This window comes from Cataglyphis hispanica, chromosome 6 (assembly GCF_021464435.1).
Source record: "Cataglyphis hispanica isolate Lineage 1 chromosome 6, ULB_Chis1_1.0, whole genome shotgun sequence".
NCBI classification, from domain to species: Eukaryota; Metazoa; Arthropoda; class Insecta; order Hymenoptera; family Formicidae; genus Cataglyphis; species Cataglyphis hispanica.
This window is the reverse complement of record NC_065959.1, coordinates 8,580,772-8,605,620: the sequence shown is the minus strand read 5'-3', so window position 1 is coordinate 8,605,620 and position 24,849 is coordinate 8,580,772. Positions and strand designations below refer to the sequence as shown.

At 28.5% G+C, this 24,849-nt stretch overlaps 1 protein-coding gene across 8 annotated transcripts in view; it reads left to right on the top strand.

Annotated features, from left to right (window-relative positions):
* Positions 1 to 2,754: 2,754 nt before the first annotated feature.
* The window catches only part of LOC126850663 (histone-lysine N-methyltransferase 2C-like), a 42,893-nt gene continuing 20,798 nt past the window's right edge, over positions 2,755 to 24,849 (top strand). For 5 of the 8 annotated variants that reach the window (XM_050593884.1, XM_050593883.1, XM_050593881.1 and 2 more), the window contains exons 1-25: positions 2,755 to 2,898; positions 3,592 to 3,818; positions 4,582 to 4,759; positions 4,884 to 5,069; positions 5,335 to 5,571; positions 5,752 to 5,998; positions 6,238 to 6,382; positions 7,053 to 7,246; positions 7,968 to 8,206; positions 8,428 to 8,914; positions 9,481 to 9,742; positions 9,996 to 11,456; positions 12,761 to 12,922; positions 13,631 to 13,751; positions 14,011 to 14,225; positions 14,414 to 14,538; positions 16,513 to 17,190; positions 19,833 to 19,968; positions 20,256 to 20,359; positions 20,483 to 21,095; positions 21,353 to 21,532; positions 21,849 to 22,061; positions 22,542 to 22,823; positions 22,993 to 23,475; positions 23,929 to 24,092. In XM_050593884.1, the coding sequence (XP_050449841.1) occupies positions 3,662 to 3,818; positions 4,582 to 4,759; positions 4,884 to 5,069; positions 5,335 to 5,571; positions 5,752 to 5,998; positions 6,238 to 6,382; positions 7,053 to 7,246; positions 7,968 to 8,206; positions 8,428 to 8,914; positions 9,481 to 9,742; positions 9,996 to 11,456; positions 12,761 to 12,922; positions 13,631 to 13,751; positions 14,011 to 14,225; positions 14,414 to 14,538; positions 16,513 to 17,190; positions 19,833 to 19,968; positions 20,256 to 20,359; positions 20,483 to 21,095; positions 21,353 to 21,532; positions 21,849 to 22,061; positions 22,542 to 22,823; positions 22,993 to 23,475; positions 23,929 to 24,092 (7,269 nt within the window). In that variant the 5' untranslated portion in view covers positions 2,755 to 2,898; positions 3,592 to 3,661. The remainder of the gene's footprint in view (positions 2,899 to 3,591; positions 3,819 to 4,581; positions 4,760 to 4,883; positions 5,070 to 5,334; positions 5,572 to 5,751; positions 5,999 to 6,237; positions 6,383 to 7,052; positions 7,247 to 7,967; positions 8,207 to 8,427; positions 8,915 to 9,480; positions 9,743 to 9,995; positions 11,457 to 12,760; positions 12,923 to 13,630; positions 13,752 to 14,010; positions 14,226 to 14,413; positions 14,539 to 16,512; positions 17,191 to 19,832; positions 19,969 to 20,255; positions 20,360 to 20,482; positions 21,096 to 21,352; positions 21,533 to 21,848; positions 22,062 to 22,541; positions 22,824 to 22,992; positions 23,476 to 23,928; positions 24,093 to 24,849) is intronic. The other 3 variants (XM_050593880.1, XM_050593885.1, XM_050593886.1) reach the window with 3 other exon arrangements.

The window sequence follows — 24,849 nt, the reverse complement described above, 5'->3', positions numbered from 1 at the left end:
TTCAGAAATTTTGATGAAATAAGAAGTCTGTATGTTGTGTGTATGTATATGTATTGAATGTGTGTGCGTATATTTCTAAATAAATTTTAAAAACCGTTATTATTTTATGTCTATATGTATATATTTTTTTTTCGCAAAAAAATGCTGAATAATGATCTTTAAGAATTCGATGGAAAAGACGAATATCTCTGTTTTATGTTCCCTGGGAAAAAACTAGTTTATATATAATTATATGTAAATATATATTCTCTTTTCTTATATATTCTTTATCCATTTATAGGAAAAATAATAAGAAGAATAAATAAAAAATTATTAGAGAAATAATTTTTGCATTTCTCCTTTTAGAAAAATAAAAAGAAATTTTTCAATTATTCTTCTCATTATTTTTGCTGTGTAAATGGCCAGAAAGTATTAATAAAAAGAGAACACATTATATATGTAAATATATTTTATAAATAATACTTATATATATTTATTTCTGATCATACGTGAACATGAATTTTACTCATATTTCTAATCAAACATTAAATTTATTTATATTATAATAAATTATATATATTATAATAAATTAGAAGTTTCAACTAATGTTAACTAAACTTTTCTGTTTTAAAATATTTATATTATATTTTATATTATGTATTTATGTGTTTTACTTGCAGAAGGTGTGGAGGGGCGATCCTTGAAGCTTTATGGGAATGGGAAGATTAAGTTCTGTCCTGTTTCTAAGTACTAGTGCCGCAGGAGTGATTAGGCTGGGCAAGACATTACCATATCTCCTGCTGCTCAAGTGCTTATCAATAGGTCGGGACACGTGTCAACTTTTGTTTACGATAAAGCGAGGGAAGAATTTCGAAGATTTTTGTTTCGTTCCATTTTATATCGAAAAAGTTATGTAGCACATTTTGTAATAAAAATATTTTTTCTTACAGAGCTTAAAATATAATATTCTTTCATTATATAATAACAATAATAATTTACTTTAATAAATGATGTTATAATAATTATAATAATAATTGTAATAATTATTATTATTATAGAGTAATAAAATTTATTCTAATATATATCATGATACTGCATGCACACTAAATAATATATATACATACACACAGAACATACATATACACATGATTTGACATATACATATGAGTTTTATATTGAACAATATGAATATTTAATAAAGATTAATTTATAATTAATATCTATGTACAATTATGTTATAATAATAGTAGATTGTGTGAATTTATTATATCAATAAAAATGCCAAATATGTTTAATGTAAAATTCATATTTGTATAATATATTTTTATCTTATATGTAATTGTAAAAATATATTATATTCTGTAATGGAATCTCTTTATTATGGAATACATTGAAACCAAATTATTTCTCTACCCTAGCATCTTCTTTCAATCTCTATAATATATTTTTACGAGCATTCTATCAAAATGTGATTTACTTAATCGCCAATTAAACTTGCAGGTTGATAGTATTAAAAATTCAACGATACAATTATATAGTATATATGTATTACAAAAGAAATTTTTAATTTTATGATAATCAAACTAAATTTCAAATTAAACTTAAATTTAAAATTTAATCACATTAAAAATTGTTGATTAATTTACAAAGCGACACTAGAATCTAAAAATCTATAATTATATTACATACAAGATTTAAATTGTTAAAAATATATTTATATGATCACCCTCTAAGTTAATAAACGATAAAGCTAATCAGAGTTGGAGAAAATAGTGCGATCGAATATGTATATATATATATATATATATGTATGTATGTATGTATGTATATATGTTATATATATATATATATATATATATATATATATATGACGTCATCTGTGTAGATAAAGCAGTAAGATATAGTATGAACACATTAATATATATTACGCACATATATTACATGTATATTATATACAAGCAAATCATATATTCAAAACAAATCTCAGGTCCCGCCACTATGTGTAGAAAAAATGGCGGAGTCAATCAACTGTAACACGAATCGCGCTATTCTTATGATATAACCCATGGACATATGAAATATTAAAAAATCGATTATGTACTTTTTCCCTAACAATAAGGTGGAAATGTGAAAAGTGAAAAGTTTCACGTGAACGTTGTGTGTATTCATAGTCGATTCTGGATGGCGTTTTTGAATAGATGGATTAATCCAACCTGTCAATTAATCACTATATTTTACTATGAAGTCAAGTCTTTTATTGGCAGAGACACTGCAACGACGTCATTAATCACTCATTAATGGCATTTTCGAAATGTAGCAGGTTTAATCGTTTTGAGAGCAATTAATGACGTCATTCACTATCTTTGCCAATAAAAGACTTGAATTCATAGTAAAATATAGTGATTAATTATCCGAGGATTGGATTAACCCGTTTATTCGAAAATGCCATAAGTTCTTTTTGTATGCCACGGCCCTATGAATATAGGCTATAGAGCCAGAGAGCTAAAAAAATTCATAAGAAAAAAGAGAGGAAACATAACTCGCAATTCCATCTCATTCTAACAAAGAAAGATGACAGATGCGTAAACAGTATGCGCGCTTTTAGGGTTTTTCAAATGTCACCAAGTGAAGTGTAGGAAAAAATTTCGTGACGTTTGGCAAACCTGCCCACCCATATATCCGTTCCTCCGTGATCCTAGTGCGTTAGTCGAGTTTTGCGATGTACCACTCTTCCGTTCGCGCAGAGACCTTGTCTGCGTACCTCTACCTGTGTATGTGACATTTTTTTATCCACAGATTTGTTCGCACTAGCTGCAACATGTTTACCTGGCTGGATCGCCGCCACCGCACGTACCATCAGCCCGCCGTTGATTCTACAATGATGCCCAGGTCGCCTTATCAGCGGCATTAAATTCTCAGGTACGTGGACTATGCTCGGCCCGCCGAGTCGCTGAGATACCCCGCCAAGGGCAGGCGGCGGCGCGCCCTGACGAGTCTGTTTACGTAGTAATGGCGAACGTTCTTTCCTCGTCGCCGCCACTGTTGGCGCCTCGACACCGTCGTCGCGACGCTAATCCTTCCTTGCTCTCCTCTTTTTTTTTTTTTCGCAGAGGATCACAAGATTCTGCCGGAAGAGAAGAAAGAGTTATTTCGATATTTCAAATTTTATTCCTCAAATGTATCCCACAAAGTAGACATATAATTATCAAAAAATTATATTCTTAATCTTTTCATTTTTATCAGAAAGGAAAATCTATGTTTTGATAAGGCTCTTCAACTTTGTTAGTAATATTTTAACAATATTTTGTAATAATATTTTGTAGTAGCTATATGATCTTGAGAGAAGGAGGGTGTTTTGTAATTGAGACATTTGCTTTATATATTAGGCTTATTTATTTCAGTGAAAATCAATATTCTAATTTATATACAAGAATTGAAGCCTTAGTTATAAATTGTTTTAGATAACTTGCATGATTAGATTTTTTTTTATATAATATAATGTAATAAATTTTATATAAAACATTATATACATACATACACACATACATATATATATATATATATATATATATATATATATATATATAACATTTTTTAAAATATTTTTTTTAGATTGGAGTAGAATAAAGCAGGTAGAAAAAGGTATAGAGAAAAAGGAAGAAGTGAGGGAGAGAGAGGTGCCATGGATGATGAAGCGCGTCTTGAAGGTGAGGAGGAAATGGAATTGGATGAAGCTTCTGAAGGCGAAGATGAGGATGAAGAGACTACAGGGATACCAGTATCTCCAGCCAATTCGGACCAATTGCTTGGACAATCTACTCCAACAACACCTGGCAACAGTTAGTAACTAATTTGACAGTTTTAAAATTGTTTTATTCTTTTTTAGAAAAATAATAAGCTTTATAAATTATAATTTTTATTAAAATAATATAAAGTTTATTACAATTTATTAAAGTTTATAAAAATCAATTAAATAAAAGTATTAAACTTTAAAGATTAGAGAAAAAAGATGTATAGATTATAATAAAAATTGAAAGTTTGGTCAAAAAACAAAAAATTTTAGTAATTTAAAAATATAAATTATTAATTTAAATAATAATATAAACTATTATAATATAAACTATTTTTAAATTCTATTATATTTTTTCTTAAGTTTAAGCTGTTTTATTATTTAAAAATTTTTTGATTAAATTTATAATTATATTTTTAATTAAAATGTACAAAATCTTAAATTATATCTACAAAATAATTTAAAAAAAATCATTTTATATATGTATAGAATATGTATAAGTGTAGGATTTAATTATTTATAATATTTATTTGTTATATTTATTATTAATAAAAACAAGAGTTTATATTTTAATTTTTTAATGAAAAGCAATATTTAATTTTAAATATTTCTATGTTTAATTTATTTAATGTACTAATAATTTAATAAAATATGTTGTATAAGTGTAAATTAAATATACATGTGTGCATCATTTTTTTATTAATTTTTTTAAACTTACTTCTCTCTTTCTTTCTCTTTTTTAATATTTTTATATATTTTTTTTAAATTTATTGATATTGATATTTATTGATTCTTTTCTTTTTTTTAATCAGTCACACCAGATGAGGCTTTTCATGATCCATTGCGATATCAAAAATTTCCATTGCCTGGTGGAAAGCCTTTGAACATTCGTCGTGGACCTGGTAGACCCCGGAAAGAACGACCTCTTGGTATCACTCGTGGAGGAGCTAACAGAAGATCTTCTGGAAGGGGTGGTACCAGAGGCAAAGGGTTTGTTTAATTAATATATTATTACTATCAATTATGATTCTGTATGTGTATTAATATATAGTTTTAGTAGGCACATATATATAATATTTTATAATATATTGCATTATATATTTTGTATTCATAGACTAGGATATGCAAGAGGTATACCACGTCGTACCAAAAGCAAAGACGATGATACACATTCAGAGTCGCCAAGTCCTTTACGCACCGCGGCAGACGACGCCACTATGGATGGTGGTGAATCGGGAGGAAACATAGGTGACAGGTCGATGCCAGCACCTGAGGAGCCTCCTTATTTTCCCGAACAATGGTAAAACTTTGCTTAATCTTGTTTAATTATTTTAAAGTTCAAGTAATAATTATATATATATATTGTTTTAAAAATTTAAATCTTTTCACAATTATTTGTATATGTAATTATATTTTAAAGAAAGCATTTTTTATTAATATTAATATTTTGTAATAATTCTTCATTGTGAATTATATACAAAAGAATTTTCTAAAAAAAAGGAAAACTTAATGCAAACAAAATATTTTTTAATTAATATTTAAATTTGAATTAAAAATATTTCTAGGCCGGGCAAAGCATGCGCATTATGCAATTTAGGCGAGAGGAGTCAGCTGGGCCAAGGTGAACTTTTGCGTCTGACGTATCCACCGGGTTTTACTCCTGAAAAGTCAACAAACCGCGATGAAACAACTACCGATCGATGTCTTATTGACATTACTGCCTCTGGAGATAAAAGTCCGCGTGCGGCTGGACCTGGAGCTGCTGTTACCTGCCGTAGACAGAAGAGCCTAGCTAAATGCAGGTAAGAATTGTATTATATTAATATTTATTAATAAATTATATATGTGTGTGTATAATATACTTTATCTTTAGTACTAAAAACTATAAGAGAGCAATGTCATAGTCACTTATAAAAAATCTACCAGGGAAATTAGAATTTAAAAGTATTTATATTTACATATTATTATTTTTTTTTTTATAGGAATACTAGTCTAACAAATTTTACGGAACCGGTGGAAGAACTGACAATCGTGGGCTATTCAGAGGAACCAGAAGTTGGAGCTCTGTTTGAACCATTAACTGGCCATTATTATGTTCATCAATCGTGCATTATTTGGTCTAGTAATAGTCAAGATTTGGCGCCAGAATTGACATGTCGCGCTGTCTTACAAGCTTCTTGCAGACGATGCGCCTATTGCTCCCACTATGGTGCTGGAATTCCTTGCAAAGTAAGTTGTAATTCATTGATAGCCATTATTATATCATCATTAATAAATTATTAATGTGAAATATAAGAGATTTTATAATAGAAATGAAAAAGAATATAAATATATTTATGTTTATAAATAATTACATATACATGTAAAAGTGAATAATTATAATTATAAAAATTAAAACTAAACATTTACTGATTTTTCTTTTATATTATTTCAAAATATTTACATTACACATAATTGTAATTTTCAAGATTAAAACCGACTGCGATATTCAACAGGTGGCATCGTGCAATCGTTATTTCCATTTTCCGTGTGCCGCAGCCAATAGTTGCTTTCAGGATACCAAAAGTTTGACTCTTTTCTGCAGCCAGCATCTTGGCCAAGTCCCACTCTTGCGTAAGTTACTCATTTCTAAACAGTATCAATAAAAATTTCATTCTTAAATTTTTATCATTCAACCTTTAGTCAATATAAGTAAAAAAAGAAAAAGCAATTATTATACTGATAATATAATAAAAAACAGAATAATTTTATATTACATATAAATAAAAAATGATTTAAATAAATATGTACACAAACACATTTTTTGCTATTCCAATATTGCGGAAGATTTTCTCTATTCTATAACTTTTTTAAATTTCTACTTTTAGTCTAAGGATTTTTATTCAAAATTTTGATATATGCAAAATGAAAATATTGCATACTGTTTCTTATTTGTTTTTTTGTCTTAACATCATCAAATATGAGTATGGCAGCATAATAAGAGAAAGAACAGCATAATAAGAAAATCTAATTTACAAACAAACAAACAAACAAAAAAAAAAAAACAAAAAAAAACGAATTTATATAATAGTTTTGTAGTTATTAATCTGTCATCTAGTTAAAATTTAGAAAATACAAGAAACTAGAAAAGAAGCAATAATATCAATAATATCATTAATAATATCATTTAAAAAATTTATATATATATATATATATATATATATATATATATATATATGTGTGTGTGTATGTATATATGTATGTATGTATATACAAAGGAAGTTAAAAAATCTTACATTTGCAGTGAATGGGGAAGTAACTTGTGTGCAATGTTATGGAATGGGCGATGTATCAAATTTAGTGATGTGCTCTGTATGCGGTCAGCATTACCATGGCAGTTGTGTGGGTTTAGCGTTATTACCTGGAGTACGTGCTGGATGGCAATGTGTGTCTTGTCGCGTGTGTCAAGTCTGTCGGCAACCCGAGGATGTTTCTAAGGTTACAAAAGTTATAAGTTATAAGTTTAAAAAAGATCAATATGCTCAAATCTTTTAAAATTATAAGTTAAAATTATCATATGATAATTTATAAAAAATTGCAATTATGACGATGGTATAAAAATGGTAAAAAAATAGTAATTAAACAATATTACATTTGTTCTTTTTTTTTAATATTGAATGTGTTTAATAAAACTAATACAAAAATAATTATTATATAAATTGTTATTAAAAATTATATTTTAAACGTTTCAAATTAAAATATTCAATTTAAAAATGAAAAATTTTTTATTTTTTGAAAAAATTAATATTAGAATTGGCTTAATACTGAAATTATTTAATAAATTATTTATTTAATTAATAAAATAAAGATTAAATATAAAGAAATTTATTTTTTATTTATTTATTTTGTTATTTAATAAATTAAAGATTAACTAAATTTTTTTATATTAAATTAGTTTTACAATATGTAGTAATTATTTAAAGATTTCAATATTTGATTTTTATTTGACTATTAAATTTCTTAAAGAAGAATTGTTACTAGAATTATATATTTTATTATATGTACATCATAAAAGTACATTGTATAATTAGTAATTGTATAATTTTTAACTTTATTTAATGTGTACACATACAATTGTAATTATATATGATTATAATTTTTTTTTGTATAATTTTGTTTTATATATATTAAGATTCTTATAAAATATTTTCTACAATAGGTAATGCTATGTGAACGATGCGACAAAGCTTATCACCCTGGCTGCTTGCGACCAATCGTTACTTCCATTCCGAAATATGGTTGGAAATGCAAATGTTGTCGCGTGTGCACCGATTGCGGTTCGCGTACTCCTGGAGCTGGACTATCTTCCAGATGGCATTCTCATTATACTGTCTGTGATTCGTGCTACCAGCAGCGCAATAAAGGCTTTTCTTGTCCACTCTGTAGAAAGGCATATAGGTAATTGGAATATCTCGAGTATTTTTTTAAATATTTACATTAAATATGTTACAATGTTATCTCATGGATCCTGAAAGATCTTTTATATTCATATTACATTAAAATAACAATATTTTTTTGTCCTTTTTCTTACTTGACGATATTAAATATTTCATCAATGTACTTTATGTCACTTCAATGTACTTTAATCATATTTAATTGTTATTTTATGCTCTTTGCAGAGCCGCGGCGTATCGTGAGATGGTGCAATGTTATTCGTGCAAGAAGTTCGTACATGGTACATGTGATCCCGAAGCCGATCCGCTCACCTACCAGCAGCGCAAAGAGGCAAAACCCGATTACGAATATATTTGCCTGCACTGTAAAAACATTGCCATAGTAGCCAGACGAAAGGACAGTATAGACGAAGGCGATTTAAGTTTAAGTGCTTCTCAAGAAAGCCTCGATGGCGAATCCTCTGAATTAGATTATCAAGGTGGTAGTTCTGAAGAAGCGCTTTATTCGGTCGGATTAGGGAAAGGAAAACCATTTTGTGCCACAAAAATTGCAAAGAAAAGATTGGGAATTAGTGCTGGGATTCTTGGTAGGCCTAAAGGCATGGGTAAGTTGGGCTACCAAAAGAGGCAAAAAATGACAGAGTTTGGTAGGAAGAGAGGACCAAAAGCGAAAATGAGGGGAATCTTTGGGCTGCCCGAAATGGGCTTACAGGTATGTGCAATTGTTGAAAAAGTTTGTAATATTATATACATTTATATATAATTGAAAGCATTGAAAATTTTATGAATTTTATACTTTATTTTACATTGTTGAATTTTGTAGTTTAATTGATAAAAGCATTTTATTATTGATAAAAAAATGATTTATTAATAAATATTTTATTTTGTATTTTTTTTCTTTTTTCAAATTTATTAAATATAAAAGATTTTTGCACATGTTCAATATATATTCAATATTATTTCTGCATACACACACTACAATTTATTCCATTTTATAATTGTTCTTTATTATTATTCTATTAATATTAGAATTTTCTACACAGATTCTACTAAATATATTAAAAGTAATAGTAGAATTTTTTAATAGTAAAATTATAAAACATTTTAAATATTATTTTATAATAATTGAATTTAATGAACTGAATTGTGAATAATGGAATTTAATATTGAATTTTTAATCTCTAATTTATTGTAACAAACATATATATTTGTGTCTATTACTTTATATTTAGAAGTAAATAATAAACTAATTTTTCTCTTTTTTTCACTTTGTTATAGAGTCCAGTGCTAGATTCCTCCACATCAAAAGAAGAAGAACCTGGAGGGGAAAACAAATTAATTCTCTGCTCTGCCAAGGATAAATTTGTTCTAACTCAAGATATTTGTGTGATGTGTGGCGCGATCGGTATCGATCAAGAAGGTTGTCTAATTGCGTGCGCACAGTGTGGCCAGTGTTACCATCCATACTGCGCCAGTGTCAAAGTGACTAAAGTCATTTTACAAAAAGGCTGGCGATGTCTTGATTGCACTGTTTGTGAAGGTATTGAAAAATTAATTAAAATACATTAATTAAAATTACAATATATCATCATCAAAACATTAAGATCTTTGCTATATTTTTTTTCTATTATTTTTTATTATATTTTCAAAAGCATTTTTGTCATCCTATTATTAATTAAAAGTTAATTTTTTCTTTAATCTTGCGGGAGATAGAATATACAGGTGTTATTTAAAAAAAATTTTTTAACTTAAATTTATCACAATCATTCTAATATTTATTTTCTGTTTCTAAGGTTGTGGCGAGCGAAATGATGAAGCTCGATTAATCCTTTGTGACGATTGCGACATCAGCTATCACATTTATTGCATTGACCCCCCTTTGGATCATGTACCACATGGCACCTGGAAGTGCAAATGGTGTGCACAATGCCAAACTTGTGGCTCCAATGATCCTGGTTTCAATTCATCCTGGCAGAAAAGTTACACTCAGTGTGGACCCTGCGCTTCCCATACCGCTTGTATAGCGTGTCAAGAAGCTTATCAGGAAGGCGATCTCATTATTCAATGTGTACAATGCGAAAGATGGCTCCATTGTAATTGCGATTCGATTAAAAACGAAATGGAAGCTGAACGTTGCGCCGAAGAAGGTTATGTTTGTCTCCTTTGTCGTCCTAGAGATGTTCCCCCTCCTCATCTTCTCTCAAAACCTCCTCCAAAATTTACTAGATCATCTCCTCCACCGCAAAATCGAAGTCCGGAATTGTTTAAATCTTCTTCGCAGCCATATCTTTTAGATGGAGTTTATCTTTCTGAAGCTGGAATGAATCATATTAAATCTTTAACCGCCGAACATCAGCAAACAAGGAAAAAAAGAAGAAAAATGCTTCCACTGGTAGATAAGGAGGCAGATATCATGGCGACTATTGAATCTGTTGTTGCAGGAGGAAGTTTGGACAATTCTTTGGAAGAAAATAACAAATTGGAGTTGATAGATGTTAAAGATGAACCAGAAACAGTGTTGAAAGAGGGTATGGTATGGAACCAGCCTCCTCCTGAAGGCTTTAGCATCTGCACTTCAGAAAATGGACTTCCTGTTTTGCGAAGAAAACGTCAAAGAAATTTACAAAAATTGGGTATTGGAGGATTTATTGTAAGATTGAGAGGTACTAGAAAGGACAAAGAAGAAGAAGGAGATGTTGAAAAATCTGGAGAATCTTCGATGGGAGTGGGAATGGGAGACGATAAACCTCGAAGAAAACCTCAAAGAAGGAAACCAAAGACAAAACTGGCAGAATGTTTTCCTCTTTACATGCAAGAAGCGTTTTTTGGGAAAGATTTGATGGATACAACAAAGGAGAAGGACCTTGAAAGCAGCAGTGAATCCGAAGAAGAACACAAAACTCTTGGAAACGCTAATACAATTCAGTTATCTCAAGATGTATTAAAGGCAATGGAACAAGTTAGTAAAGCAAAACAAGAAAAAGAAGACGAAAAGGGTCAAGAGCAAATTAAACGAGAAGAAATTGTAGAGGATGATGGTAGTGATACTGAAGCACTTGATGATATTTTACCTATTTCTGGAGATTTGTTGGACAGTGATCTGGTAAACACGATAATGAATGAAAATGACGAAGATTTGGCAAAAGCTAGTGAAGCATTGGATGAGTTGGATGATACTCAAGGTGGAAATAAGGACGAACTGACGGATATTTTGAGTCCACATTTTAATTTAGAATCAATGGTCAGAGACACTGGTAAGATCTTTTAAAAAAAGATTACATTATAAAGATTTTGTGAATATTATTAAGATAATATATTATAAAAATAAGTTTATATAAAAGTTCCAAATTGGTCAAAACAAACCGAGATAGGCGAAGGAACCACAGTAATTTAGGTGCAATTTTCTAGTTTATTGAAATTCTATAACATTCGCGAACGTTTCGGTCCTTTCTTTGGACCATCTTCAGCGCAAATACATAACAATGATAAATTAACGAATTTCGACAAAGACGCACGTAAACGTTTTCAATATGTGAACATTAAACGCAGGACATGTCAGTTTTGTTAAAATGGGTTAATCAAAAAAAGATAAAAATTAAAGAAATTTAAATTATAACTTAAGCGGTGTGAGCGTCATCCATAGAGTATGTCTCTCCACTGTTTGAGGGCAGTGGAAATGTGGATACAATCCATCAGTCAATCGTGACGATTCTTCACTGTATAATGGAATATATATACATTTTTATAAAAAAGACATAACTCTAGAAAGACACTTCAAATTTAAAACTTACGAAGGGATTGATTGATCCCATACATCATGGAATGTCGCATAGTAGTAGTTGTAAATTTTAAATTAATGATTAATAAAAGTGAACACAAATAATAACAAGACCACAATGCTAAGCTTAAATTAATCAAACAAGCGTATTTATACGTAACACGTGCGCAGTATAAAGATGTGACTCTGATGTAAGCGATTTAAACAGTGAGCGAGATCAATATAACGTCTGTAATATGTCTAGGCCAATGTGTACAATCAAAGGTTAAACTTTCGGGAGCTTGTTTATTGTGTTGACATATGCCTCATGTAAGCCTTCAATATCGGTTTGTAAATTTAGGCTGTTATTCTGTCTTTTGATAAATAACATTTCACTTATCAGGCGTTTATTATAAATTGATTCTATGTCTAATATTTTGACATTGTTCCATTTAAATTCATGATTATGTTGTAATCTATGGTCAGTAATAACAGAATGTGACGTTTAATGTTCACATATTGAAAACGTTTACGTGCGTCTTTGTCGAAATTCGTTAATTTATTATTGTTATATATTTGCGCTGAGGATGATCCAAAGAAAGGACCGAAACGTTCGCGAATATTATAGAGTTTCAATAAACTATAATATATTATATTAAGTATTAAGTTACTTTATATTTTAAAATGTGTATCTATACATGCATAATTTTAATTTATGTTATATATTATTATTAATAATAAAAAATTAAAATGTGGTCAAATATAATTATAAAATTAAATGTTATTTGTCATTTTTTTAAGGATTGCCAAATATGGATAGTAAAGATATTGAAGAGATATTTAAGGGTGTTATGACTGATGAATCTCAAGAATCTCAAGAATCATCTGTGTTTTCTGTCCAAGCTCAAGCTTCACACCCTTCTTCGTCCACCACCCCCCTAGTGTCACCTTCTCCTCATCCTGGTAAGTACAAAATACTGAACATATTAATAATTAATAAAAATTAAATCTGTTTCAATTTACAATGTTAAAATAGGATTAAAATAAAAATAATGGCAAAGTGCAATTGCTAACAAAAAAAAAAATTTTAATTAAGTTGTATAATCATTAACGATATTATAAAGTGAATTTATGCGATATGCATTAAAAATATATTCAACTATATATATATATATATATATATATATATATATATATATATATATATGTATATGTATATATATGTATATATGTATATATGTATATATGTATATATATATATATATATATATATATAGTTTGATCACATACCATGGTTTGCATTTTATTATAGATAGAATTTAATATTAAAAATGATCACATATCATGGTTTTGTTGTGATGACATAATAAAAATTAGAACAAAAATCAATCATTATTTGTTTACTATTTATATCTAAAATTTATTATTTTCTAAGGAAAATTAATAAAAAAGAAAAATATTATTTTGGATATAATTTTTAAGATTAAAACATTAAAAAAATGAAAAAAAATTAAATTAATGACAGCAATAGACTCACAGTACTAATGATACTAATTGAGAAAACTAACAAATAAGAGCCGAGACGCGGTTTTTTAAGAAATTTTATATTTTATATATATGTATTTTATAATTCTTACTCTTTTTATTCTATTAAACGCAATTCTTTTGTAGGTATTCAAATGCCTTTGGTAAGACCTCAAGTACCTGGTAATCTGCCTTCAGTAGGCCAATCAACCTTAAACTCTCCGATGAGTTTTCCACCGCCTTCACCATATCACTCTGAATATAGCAAGTAAGAATAAATATATATAAAAATAACATAGTTTATATATTTAATCAAGCAAAAGCAAAGTTGAGTAAAAGAGACTTAATATATAAATTAATTTAGTGTTAATGTATATCAAAATTAATATGAGACTAAAACTATGTAAAATATATGTATGTGTGCGAGCGCGCGCGTGTGTGCACAAAAATTGTATATATATATACAATTTTACAGATGCACAATATCTCAATTTAATATTAATTTAATCTTAATTTTAATTTTTTAGTAGTCCACAATTCAGTCCAGCATTTTCTGAGCCACCCAGCCCATGGGTGAATCCCGAAGATGAGGGAAACACTACAGCAGCTAATGCTACTATCTCATATAATCAAAGAAGCAATCTGAAAATGGAGGCTGACGAAGCATTAGGTACTGGAGCAACAATATCTTCGGTACTCTATGCTAATATCAATCATCCTGAATGGAAAACCGAATATCCAGGTGAGATTACATTTCTTGTTAAGTTTTGTAAACATTTCTTCTATCTTTTGATTGTTATTTTGATTATAGTTTTTAAATATATCTTCCATTTTCTGTCGATGTAATTTGTATGCAAAAAGTTGAAGTCTAGCTTCAAAATTTTGATTTGCAATTCTGTTAGCCTAATAATTTGTTTTTTATTTGTGTAGCGTGGTCCGAGAGATGTAAGCAGATTTTGAAGAAGTGGCGAGCCCTTTCGAATGAGAAAAAAGCTCCATATTTGACTCAAGCCCGAGATAATCGAGCTGCCATTCGCATGAAAAAAACACAACAGGTAAACAACATATGCATATATATATCTCAAAATGAAAAGAAACATGTGGACTTCAATTATCACACTAGTTTTCATGCGTTAATTAATTCCTCAGCAAAGATTTATAGCTAAGAAACGCGATAATTTGTTGGGATATCCGTATTTCTGGATCTTTTATTGGGATTTTGTCTTCGAAAGTGTCTTGTGCTAACATTCAAGTGAGACTAACAGCTCGACAGTTCTGTGTGTCGCAAACTACGTTTCTACTATGAACTTTAGGATTTTTAAAGCATTATTGGTTAAAATCCGATGGCTAAAACGAAATAATATCTATATTTTATGAAGATTTGATTCGAATTGCTTGTTTTTATTATAAATGTTTTGAGATGAATAATTAATATAATAATGAAAATAATTAGATAAATAACAATTAAAATAATTTTTTATTTAAATTATAAAATAATAGACACATATTTATGCTTATACTCCACACATATTAGTTTCATTAAAAGTGTATGTAAACATACATTTTATTATAGATAGAATTTAATATTAGAAATGATCACATACTTTTTAAAAAGTACAAAAAGAACAAACCAAAAAGAAATGCATAAAATTAAGAAAAATTTTATTAAAAAAGGGAAATTAATTAAAGATCTCAGAGTTAAAAATTCTTAATTGAGTCTTTATGGTGCAAAATATTGTAATTAGTAAATCCTTATTTACTTCGAGTTGTTGTTGTAAAAAATATATTGTAAGCCACTAGTAATATAATGGTAGATCCGACTCACGCTCAAAAATACATAGAGTTGAACGTGAATGGGCTTCTATGTAATGGGTCCAAATGAGGTGAAAAGGGACGGTTTATAAACTTTTAATTTTTATATTTTTTCTATGTAAAAGTTAAAAATAGAAATATTTACATAATTACTCGCAAAGATATTTTCAGATTATACATACATAAGTCTAAAAAGAAAAAGGGAATAGTATTATTATATAAATTCGATTTGCACATAGATCTACAGATGTAGATCTACAAAATCGATTTGTGAATTATGATTCATAAATTTATAGATTTATAAATTTAGAAAAACGTTATTCCTTGATAAATTCATTACTCATTACTTGATAAATAGAACATACATACGTGCATACATATATATAGTTATTGAAATCAAAACCAGTATACAATATACGACATATTATTTAGATATACATCCAATAAGTCTTCACAGAAGTTCACAAATCCGCGGATTCATAAATCTACACAAAATATCCATTTACCCTGCTTTTATATGTCTTTTATGTATTTCGTAAATACAAAATTAACGATCGAATTTCATATCGAATGCGTTCTTATATCGCCTCGTTCGGGCCCATTATATCATTTTTTTACGGTATTTTATAGGGTATTTCTCGCATAAAGCTTTATTATTATAGAATTCTATTATACTGCTATTGTAGAGTTCCATTATATAGCATTTATGTTTAATTAAAATTTTTGCTTTTTATATCTCTTTTTGCTGAATCCAATCTTTTTTAGAAAATGTAAAGATTTTTGCTTGCAAAACTCAAAATAATTATGATTATTTTAAATTATATTAAAATAACATTTTAGAATGGAGAGAAAGAGAGAGAGAGAGAGAGAGAAATTTATATTTTTTAAAATTAATTTATTTTAAAGTTTTATTTATATTTATGGTATTATATATATTATTATATTATATCATAAAAAAAATCTTGCTTAGATTTATATTATAATATGTATCTCTCTCTCTTTCAAAATTTAATATTTATGAAATCTCACACAATTTTCTTCATCAGAATTTTTATTAATATAAATTTTGTCTTATTAAAAATTAAATAATACGATTTTAAAAGTAAATTGTTGAGTTTTGCAAAGTTTTATTCTTATATGAGATCGCTTTATGCGATAAAACACCCTCGTACATATCGCATCGTGTGACCGCGAATCGCCCGGTGTTAATCCGACAGCTCTCCAAGGAGACACCACCACCAAGCACCACCAATACTATCACCACCAATATAACCACCACCAACACCACCACCATCAATATGACCATCACCACCACCACCAATACTACCGCCATGACCAACATCATCACAAAACCCGTCGCTATGACGGCCCAGCAGCAGCATCATCAACAGGCGGTGAGCCTGAAGCCTATGGAAAAGCAGTCAGGAATGTTGATGACCACAGGAATAACATCAACCAGCAGTAATCAGCATCAGGAGGTGTGTGGGGTGCAGGAAACCCCGCCTAGCCCTTCTCTTTCTCCCGATGCTCCTAAAAATCTTCAATCGTCTGCCTTGCAATCTTGCACAACAGCAGCTTCTTCCTCCTCTCTGTCTTCTTCGTCTTCTTCTTCTTCCTCTTCTTTTTCTCATTGCAATAATTCGGGTGAAGGGCAGCAACCTCTCCAGCAACGTCCACCCCCGATTGTCATTAACAATAGCGACGGGAGCGGTAGCGTAGATCAGCATCAGATACGAGTGCTCACTCCATCCGAGATCATGCGCACCCTCCCGTCCCTCAGCCAGGAGCACTACGACCCCCCACCCCCGCCACCACCCAGTGCAATTGTTCACACCGTGCCTCCCGTACAGAACCATCACCACCACCACCATCACCACCATCCGAATAACGCCATGGTGAGAGCCTCCGTAGTGTTTTCTTACCTTTCTCGTTGTGTCTAATCGAGACTTAGTGTTCTCCCTACACGCATGCACGCGTGCGCGCGCGTGTGTATGTGTATATATATATATATATATATATATATGTACATGTATGTATTTTATATTTGAGGATTAGGCGAAAATTTTCTATACCTTTAAAGTCTTCAAATGAGATTTTTATTTCTTACATACATATTTAATATTTGCAGTTGATATATGAATCACATTATGTTTTGTATCTTCAATATATTAATAATTGCTTTATAAAGAGTTAATTTAGATATGTATTAATACATATTTTTAAATGAATTTGAGTTGATATAAATTCAATTTTTAATTTGGTAATTATATATTAATAGAATATATATTATTAGGATAAATATACAAGTTCTTATAAATTTTTATCTTCCTGTAAATTTCTTTTATATAATTTTATATAATATTGTTCTATTTTTTTCTTCTATATAATTTAATATTTTATAAAATATTGAATATTTTTGTTAGTTTATTGCCATGACAGAAATTATTTTATGTAATATTTTACATTACAATTTAGATATTTCAATGCATGTTTATGATTGATAGTATATTTTTATTCACTCCTGTCATTTTTTATTCCCTTATGGATCCTATGTCATAAATTATTACTATTTCTTTTCCTTTGAATCCATCAATATTGCTTACGATTTTTTGCTGTTGTTGTGGGTAATAGATTAATATATCAGAATATATGTTGTATAATTGTTTTATGCAATAGTTATAGTACTAATTTTATTACTTTATATTCTTTGAGACTTTTTTCCAGTATTATGAATGTAATTAGGATGCTATTGTTATAATACACTTTATATATAAAATCTTTTTTCTTTTCTTTGTTTTAAAATTGAATTAAATCTGCAATGAAAAATATTTTGAGTAAATTATTAACATAAGGAGAAAGAGATATAAAACAAATAGAAATAAAATAAATAATGGACATCTCTTAAATAAAGGAATATAAAAATTTTTTCTACTTTTTCTATCAAAATGAAGTCTTATATCTTATATCTCTATATAACTAATACAGATAATTTTTAACATACATGTTTGTGTATGTATAGTTTATTATTGTATTTTGTTACATAATGGATTAGATAGATGGAATTATTATTAACATTGATATGTGCATGGATGTGATATTGTTTTATTAGTTTTTGATGAGATTATGGTGTTTTATGTTTTTTGTAATGGATAAATATTTTCTTTGAATGAATTAATTTGTATATATGTGCTGTATGTAAGATGTGTATATGTATGTATGTATATATGTAAGTATATATATGTATGTATATGTATATAATTATATACTATATATAATTATACTCTCTAATATTATAAATTATATAATCTCTTTAAATTAATAGATGGTGGCAGATTATAATTGCTTTTAATGTCTTTGCACATATTACAGAAGAGAGATTACAGAATCTTATGAATTATCATTAATTTAGTAATGTACCAATGTTGTTATTTTTAAAAATGTTTATAACTTTATAATATTGACCAAGAATCTGAAAAAAATACGTTTGTTTTCTTTTGTCAAAAAATCGAAATTACCAGATGTTTTTTTAATAGCAAATTCTTTGGCTAATTTGGAGACGATTTTTTCTTATTGAAAATGTGAAAATGATAATTTCCGAGTTATATGCAATTGATAAAGAAGAGTTTTTTGCAAATTTAACTTTGTGACTTGTTAAAAAATTAACTATATACTTCACAATCAATATCAGATGGAGCTTATATTTTAATAGAATTTTAAATTGAACTTTAGTTATAAAGATTTATGATGTATGTGTGTAAAAAAAATTGAAAGAAAACTTAAAATAATAAATTTTTAAAAATATTTCTGCTAAGCAAAAAAATCGATTTCAAGTTGGATAAAAAGATCTGTTATTAGAAGAATATTTAGTAATTTTTTTGAGACACTTATATAATAGAAATTATGAGATTATATAGAAATTATAAGATTATATAGAAAATAAATATTTAAATGTTGTTATTAACTATTTTCAAAGCTTTTTTTTTCTTTTTAGATTTTTGGCCGATTACCATAAAATATATAAACATTTCTTATTGACTTATTGTAATTTTTGTTTCATCTTTAATAATGATTTATGCAAAAAAAAAGATTATTATATTCTAAGATTATTTGATTTGTTGATAACTTAGATAGCAGTTTATATGTAAAATTTTATGTCATATACAAACGCGTTTTAAATTATAATTGTAAAAATATTTTTATAAATCTTTTGAGAATATGTGTGTTTATTAAATTTAAATTAAATTTATAAATATTAATATTTAACAAAATATGATAATACAATATATAACAAGTTATAATAATAATGTGTGGTTTACAGTAGAATTTATTAATTAAAGAAAAATTTTTAATGAAAGTAATAAAATTAATAATTTTAATAGTAGTTCTAATTTTGCTATATTTTTTCATTGATTCAAGTATCAGTAATCAGCATATAGTTTTAATAAAAAGTATTATTATAGTTATTATAAGAAAAGGCTTAAATATAATAATCTTTATAATAATGATTTGAAAGTTATATTGAGTTGATCTTTGACAGGAACAGGACAGACTTTCGAACAGAGATCGGTCCAGCAGAGAGGCTGAGCAAGAGAGACAATGGAAACAACTGCAAGCTTTACGTCAGCAACAAGCGCAAATACAACAGCAAGTTATAATTGAACAACGCGTGCATGGTATACCCGTTATATTAAATTCGTATACAGCAAATCTGAATATATCGTGTTTTATCATAAAAAGTATCCTATATATGTTTACAGCAAAAATTTATAAAAAATTAAATTAAATTCAAGCGAATAAAGAGAACAAAAAAATTTATATGATTTTATTACATGATTTTTATGGATAAAAACACAAAAATTAATTTATTAATTAAATTGCGAACTAAACGAATATAACATACAAAAATTAGGAAATTTTTCTGAATGAATTTCTAAATTCTTTATTTTTTTTCTGTTAAAAGCAATTGCCAGAGTACATAGACAGATCAGCGAAGAAAATACACCTCAACTGAGTGGTGATATTACTTCTGGATTGACAACACAGTTACAAGTTTCCACAGCACAAGTAAATATAATATGTTTAATCTCTTTTCGCTAAGATATACTTATATATTAATGTATATATTATAGATTTTTATTCCATGAATTACTAATATCAATTAATATAAATTTTAAAATTTTATTGCAGGATACGAGCCAACTGACCTCTTTAGCCTCACCTTCTCAAAGTTCCCGCAGCACTTTTGCTACGCCCTCACTTAAGGCTCCACGTAGTCTTACACCTCAGTCTCCCCATCATCAATCCATGGTACGTCTCCCCGTGCAAGCTCCTCCTTGCCGAGGGGTGCGTCCGGGATTTCCTCAGCCACCATCTCCATTTTCGCCGCAGGCGCCTCAATCGCCCCATGATTTTCCTCAGTCTCCTGCGTCCTCTCAGGAATCCCATTTCCAGCGCTTCGAAGGCAATGTCTCGACCCCCGCATCTCCCTATTCATCGCCTCAAACGCCAGGTACACCTCGCGCTCCCATATTTAATCCACCGCGACCCCCTGTTTATGCTCCCCCTCCTCCTGCAACATCGCGAACTCCCGATCCTTACAGCCAACCACCCGCTACTCCCACCGCGTCTGCCTCCACCGCGTCTGGCTATCCGTCACCAAGGAGTTCTGAGACTCGGACACCTCAGGATCAAGAGGTAACTTTTGGACAGCAACCGGAAGTGAATAGGCAGCTAAGGGATTTATTACAAAGGCAACAATTTAGTAAGAAGATTGAGGGAGTAGGCACTAATTGGAGTCAAGGTATTTAATGTTATAATTTTATAATCAAATATAATATCTTAATAATATATAAAGATACATTATATTTAATAATATAATATCTAATAATATATATATATTATTATTTTTACATATTATTAATAGTACGAAAAATTTAATAATATACAAGTCATATTAAGAATAAAGAAAGGGAAAATACATATGACATAGCAGCTTTCTGAAACTTAATTAAAATTAAATTTTTACATTTTTACATTTTAATTATTTTTGTAATTCAGATGGTCAGAATAATTCGGAGAACAACCAACAACACTTCGAAGCGAATCATGTGCCACTTCAGCAACATTCTCAAATACCGAGCAACACTGGCGAAGGCACATTCAGACACCCACTTCCACCGAGTATTATCAGACCCAGATTGCCTATTCAACCGAACGTTTTAATTAGAAATTCCATTGGTAATGTTGGTTACCAATATTTTATTTAGCCCCTTTTTAGTACATAAAGATTATAATAATTTATAATATTATATATATATATGTATGTATGTATGTATGTATGTATGTATGTATGTATGTATGTATGTATGTATGTATGTATGTATGCATAACAAATTTTTTTTATGCAATATTTATATATTATTTTTGTGTAATATTTATATTTTTATATACAATTTTAAAAATTATAAAGAAAGTTAATCTATTTTATCATTAATGTTTTATATAAAGTCCTTGATTTTTATATGAAATTTTCATATATGATATATGAATCTAGGAATAAACCCACGACATCCTGTAGCAGGGAATATTCAGAGTTCAATGGATCATCGTACTAAGATGATGTTACAAAATAGGCCCCAAGTAACTACCACCAATATATCTCAGCAGCATTTCCAAGAAAATCAAAACTTACAAACACGAATGCCAACAGTAAGAAATACCATACCCGAGCCCTATGATATTTTACAGCAACAGAGACAATTTACAGGTAAATTAAAAGAGAAAAATATATCTTTTAATATGTTAAATGAAGCAAATTTATAAGATTTAATTTACTTTTATTTTATTTTATTAATTTAATATTTATTTTACTTTAGTATAGATTGATTAAAAAAAAGAGAGAGAAAGAGATAGGATTTTTTTTTCTCATGATTTTTAAGACAATAAATTCAGAATTTTTTAATTCGAAATTAAAAATCTTTTTAAATATATAGTATTTGTTATACCAGCATTACTTATTTCACAAATATAGAATATTTTTTCATAAGTTCTATAAGTTTAATAAATGTGAAAACATCATTTTCGATGAAAGTTTAATGGTTTTGAATTACAATTCTAATTATCTCTTTTCTATTAAATTTAATCTTTTACCGATTTTGAGTTTTAGTGTTTTATATAATGCTAAAATGCTCAAATTTCTAATATTTAAAATTTTTACAAGTTATGGATTTTAACAAAAATTGTTTAGACGTAAATCAAGCGCAGAATCTGAACCAGCGCATTGCACGGACAACACAAGACAATTTGAATCAAAGTATTCGCATGTTGAGTGCTGTTCCGGTCCAAACACCTCTTCCTACAACGATAAGCGACACTGCGGGAGTGACTACTTCGGAAGCGTCCGAGATTCCCGACAACGTCACAGCCGAACTGGAGAAGTTAGAGCAGGAAGGAGCTGGACCAATGGTTGAGGTCGAGGGTGTCAGTGCAATATTGGGAGATTTAGCTGATGATGATGATGAACTTCTCGGTAAATCATATGTTATAAAATAAAAATCTTATAGTAAAATAGAATCAAAATGTTATTACTATAGCATTATAAAAAGAAATTGTTATACAAATCAAATTATAAAATTTAAAAATGTTATATGACTTCATAATATAAAAAAAAAACTGAAATAAAAAAAATTTATTTTTAGCCGAAATGGGAGCAGATTTTAACATACTAGAATATGCTGATCCTGAATTAGACACGATTGCGGGCGGGGAGAAGACTAACATTCTTGATCTAGATCTCGAACAAGTTGAAGTTGATTCCAAGGATGAGAAGCAAAAAAAGGAAACTAAGGACGATGATCAGAAACAGGAAATAACTGCTCCATCCTCTGAAATACCTACCGATTCTTGTCCAACAAGTTTAGCTTTGACAGAAAATTCCAATGTGCCGACAATAACGTCATCGCAAGCGACATCGCAAGCAATACAGGCGCAAGTGGTGCAGCAACAGATGCATCAGCACGTGCAACAAGCGGCAGCGATGGGTCGGCCGATGCCACCGGGAACGAAATTGCTGTCGCCGGACGGAGCCGTAGGAGTGGTGACTTCCACGAATACAGTAACTGTGAGTTATCCGTCAAACTTTCCTGGACATCAGCAGAGGATCTCCCAAGCGCATATACAAGGTAAATGGAAAACATTGTGTGTGTAACACTGAAATATGTTATCTGATTACTTATTTTAGAACATACATTATCTTATGCATAGAAAAAACATATTTTACAGAAATTTTTCAAATTACTTTATTTATAGTGATGCTATACGAATTGCTTTAAAAATATATTTAAATATATATATATATATATGTATATATATAATCATTAAAATTGTTTACATAAATATGTATGTGCACGTGTGTGCACGCGTATTATTTTTATATAAAACGACATTGAATTTTATTTTATAATAATTATAAATTTATTATATTATAATATATATATATATATATATATATATATATATATATATATATTAATATATATTAATATATATATATATATATATATATATTAATAATATATAATAAATTTATTATATATTATAATATTTATATAATAAATGTATCTCTTTTATCATAGTCTCGCAGCAACAACGATTGGGCATGCGAGTAGCAGGAGTGCCAAATAGACTAGTCGCCGTAAATCACATGGTCGGTACTCGAATGCCGCTTGCTCCGCCACCGCCGCCACCGCCGCCTCCTCCGTATCCTGGACCACCGCCTCCATATCCAGGACCAATACAGGTAATGTAAACCTTTACATTATAATTATGCTTTTTTTTTAAATATGCTTTAATATTTAATATTATATAAAAAATTACGATTATATTTAATATTATATAAAAAAATTAAATTAGAATAAATCGAAATAAAAAGTTTAAAAATATATGAATTAAAAAGAATTAAATTTATAAATCTTTTTATTAAATTTAAAATTTAAAAATCTAAAATTTTATTATTATTATTATTATTATTATTATTATTATTGTTATTATTACTATTATTATTATTATATTATACTTTAATAAATTAAAGATAATTAAATATTTATAATTTACGAAAAACTTTTTACAAGATCTAAAAAGAGAGAAAAAGAGAGAAACGAAATTACAATTTACTTTTTTCACACACATTTAGAATGCATACATATACGCATGTTTTACGCGCTAGTCGCGTGTGCGTACATAAACACGTACACAACACACACACATGTATATACATATACATATAGAAAGAATAATAATAATTTACGAAATTGAAAACATAGAAATTTGTAAGTAAATGAAATAAAATATTGATAATTTTGATAACGGTGTTAACGTTGATGATTTAATGTTATAATAAAACATTGTTGATGACATTTATTTAATTGTATAACACGGTTTGCAAGGTGTATTAATACATATAATATGCTTCATGATTGCATGTATAATATTTGTGTCAGTCAATATTTTACAGGTTTGCTAAATTTATTTCAAAAATATTTTGCGCGGATGCAGTT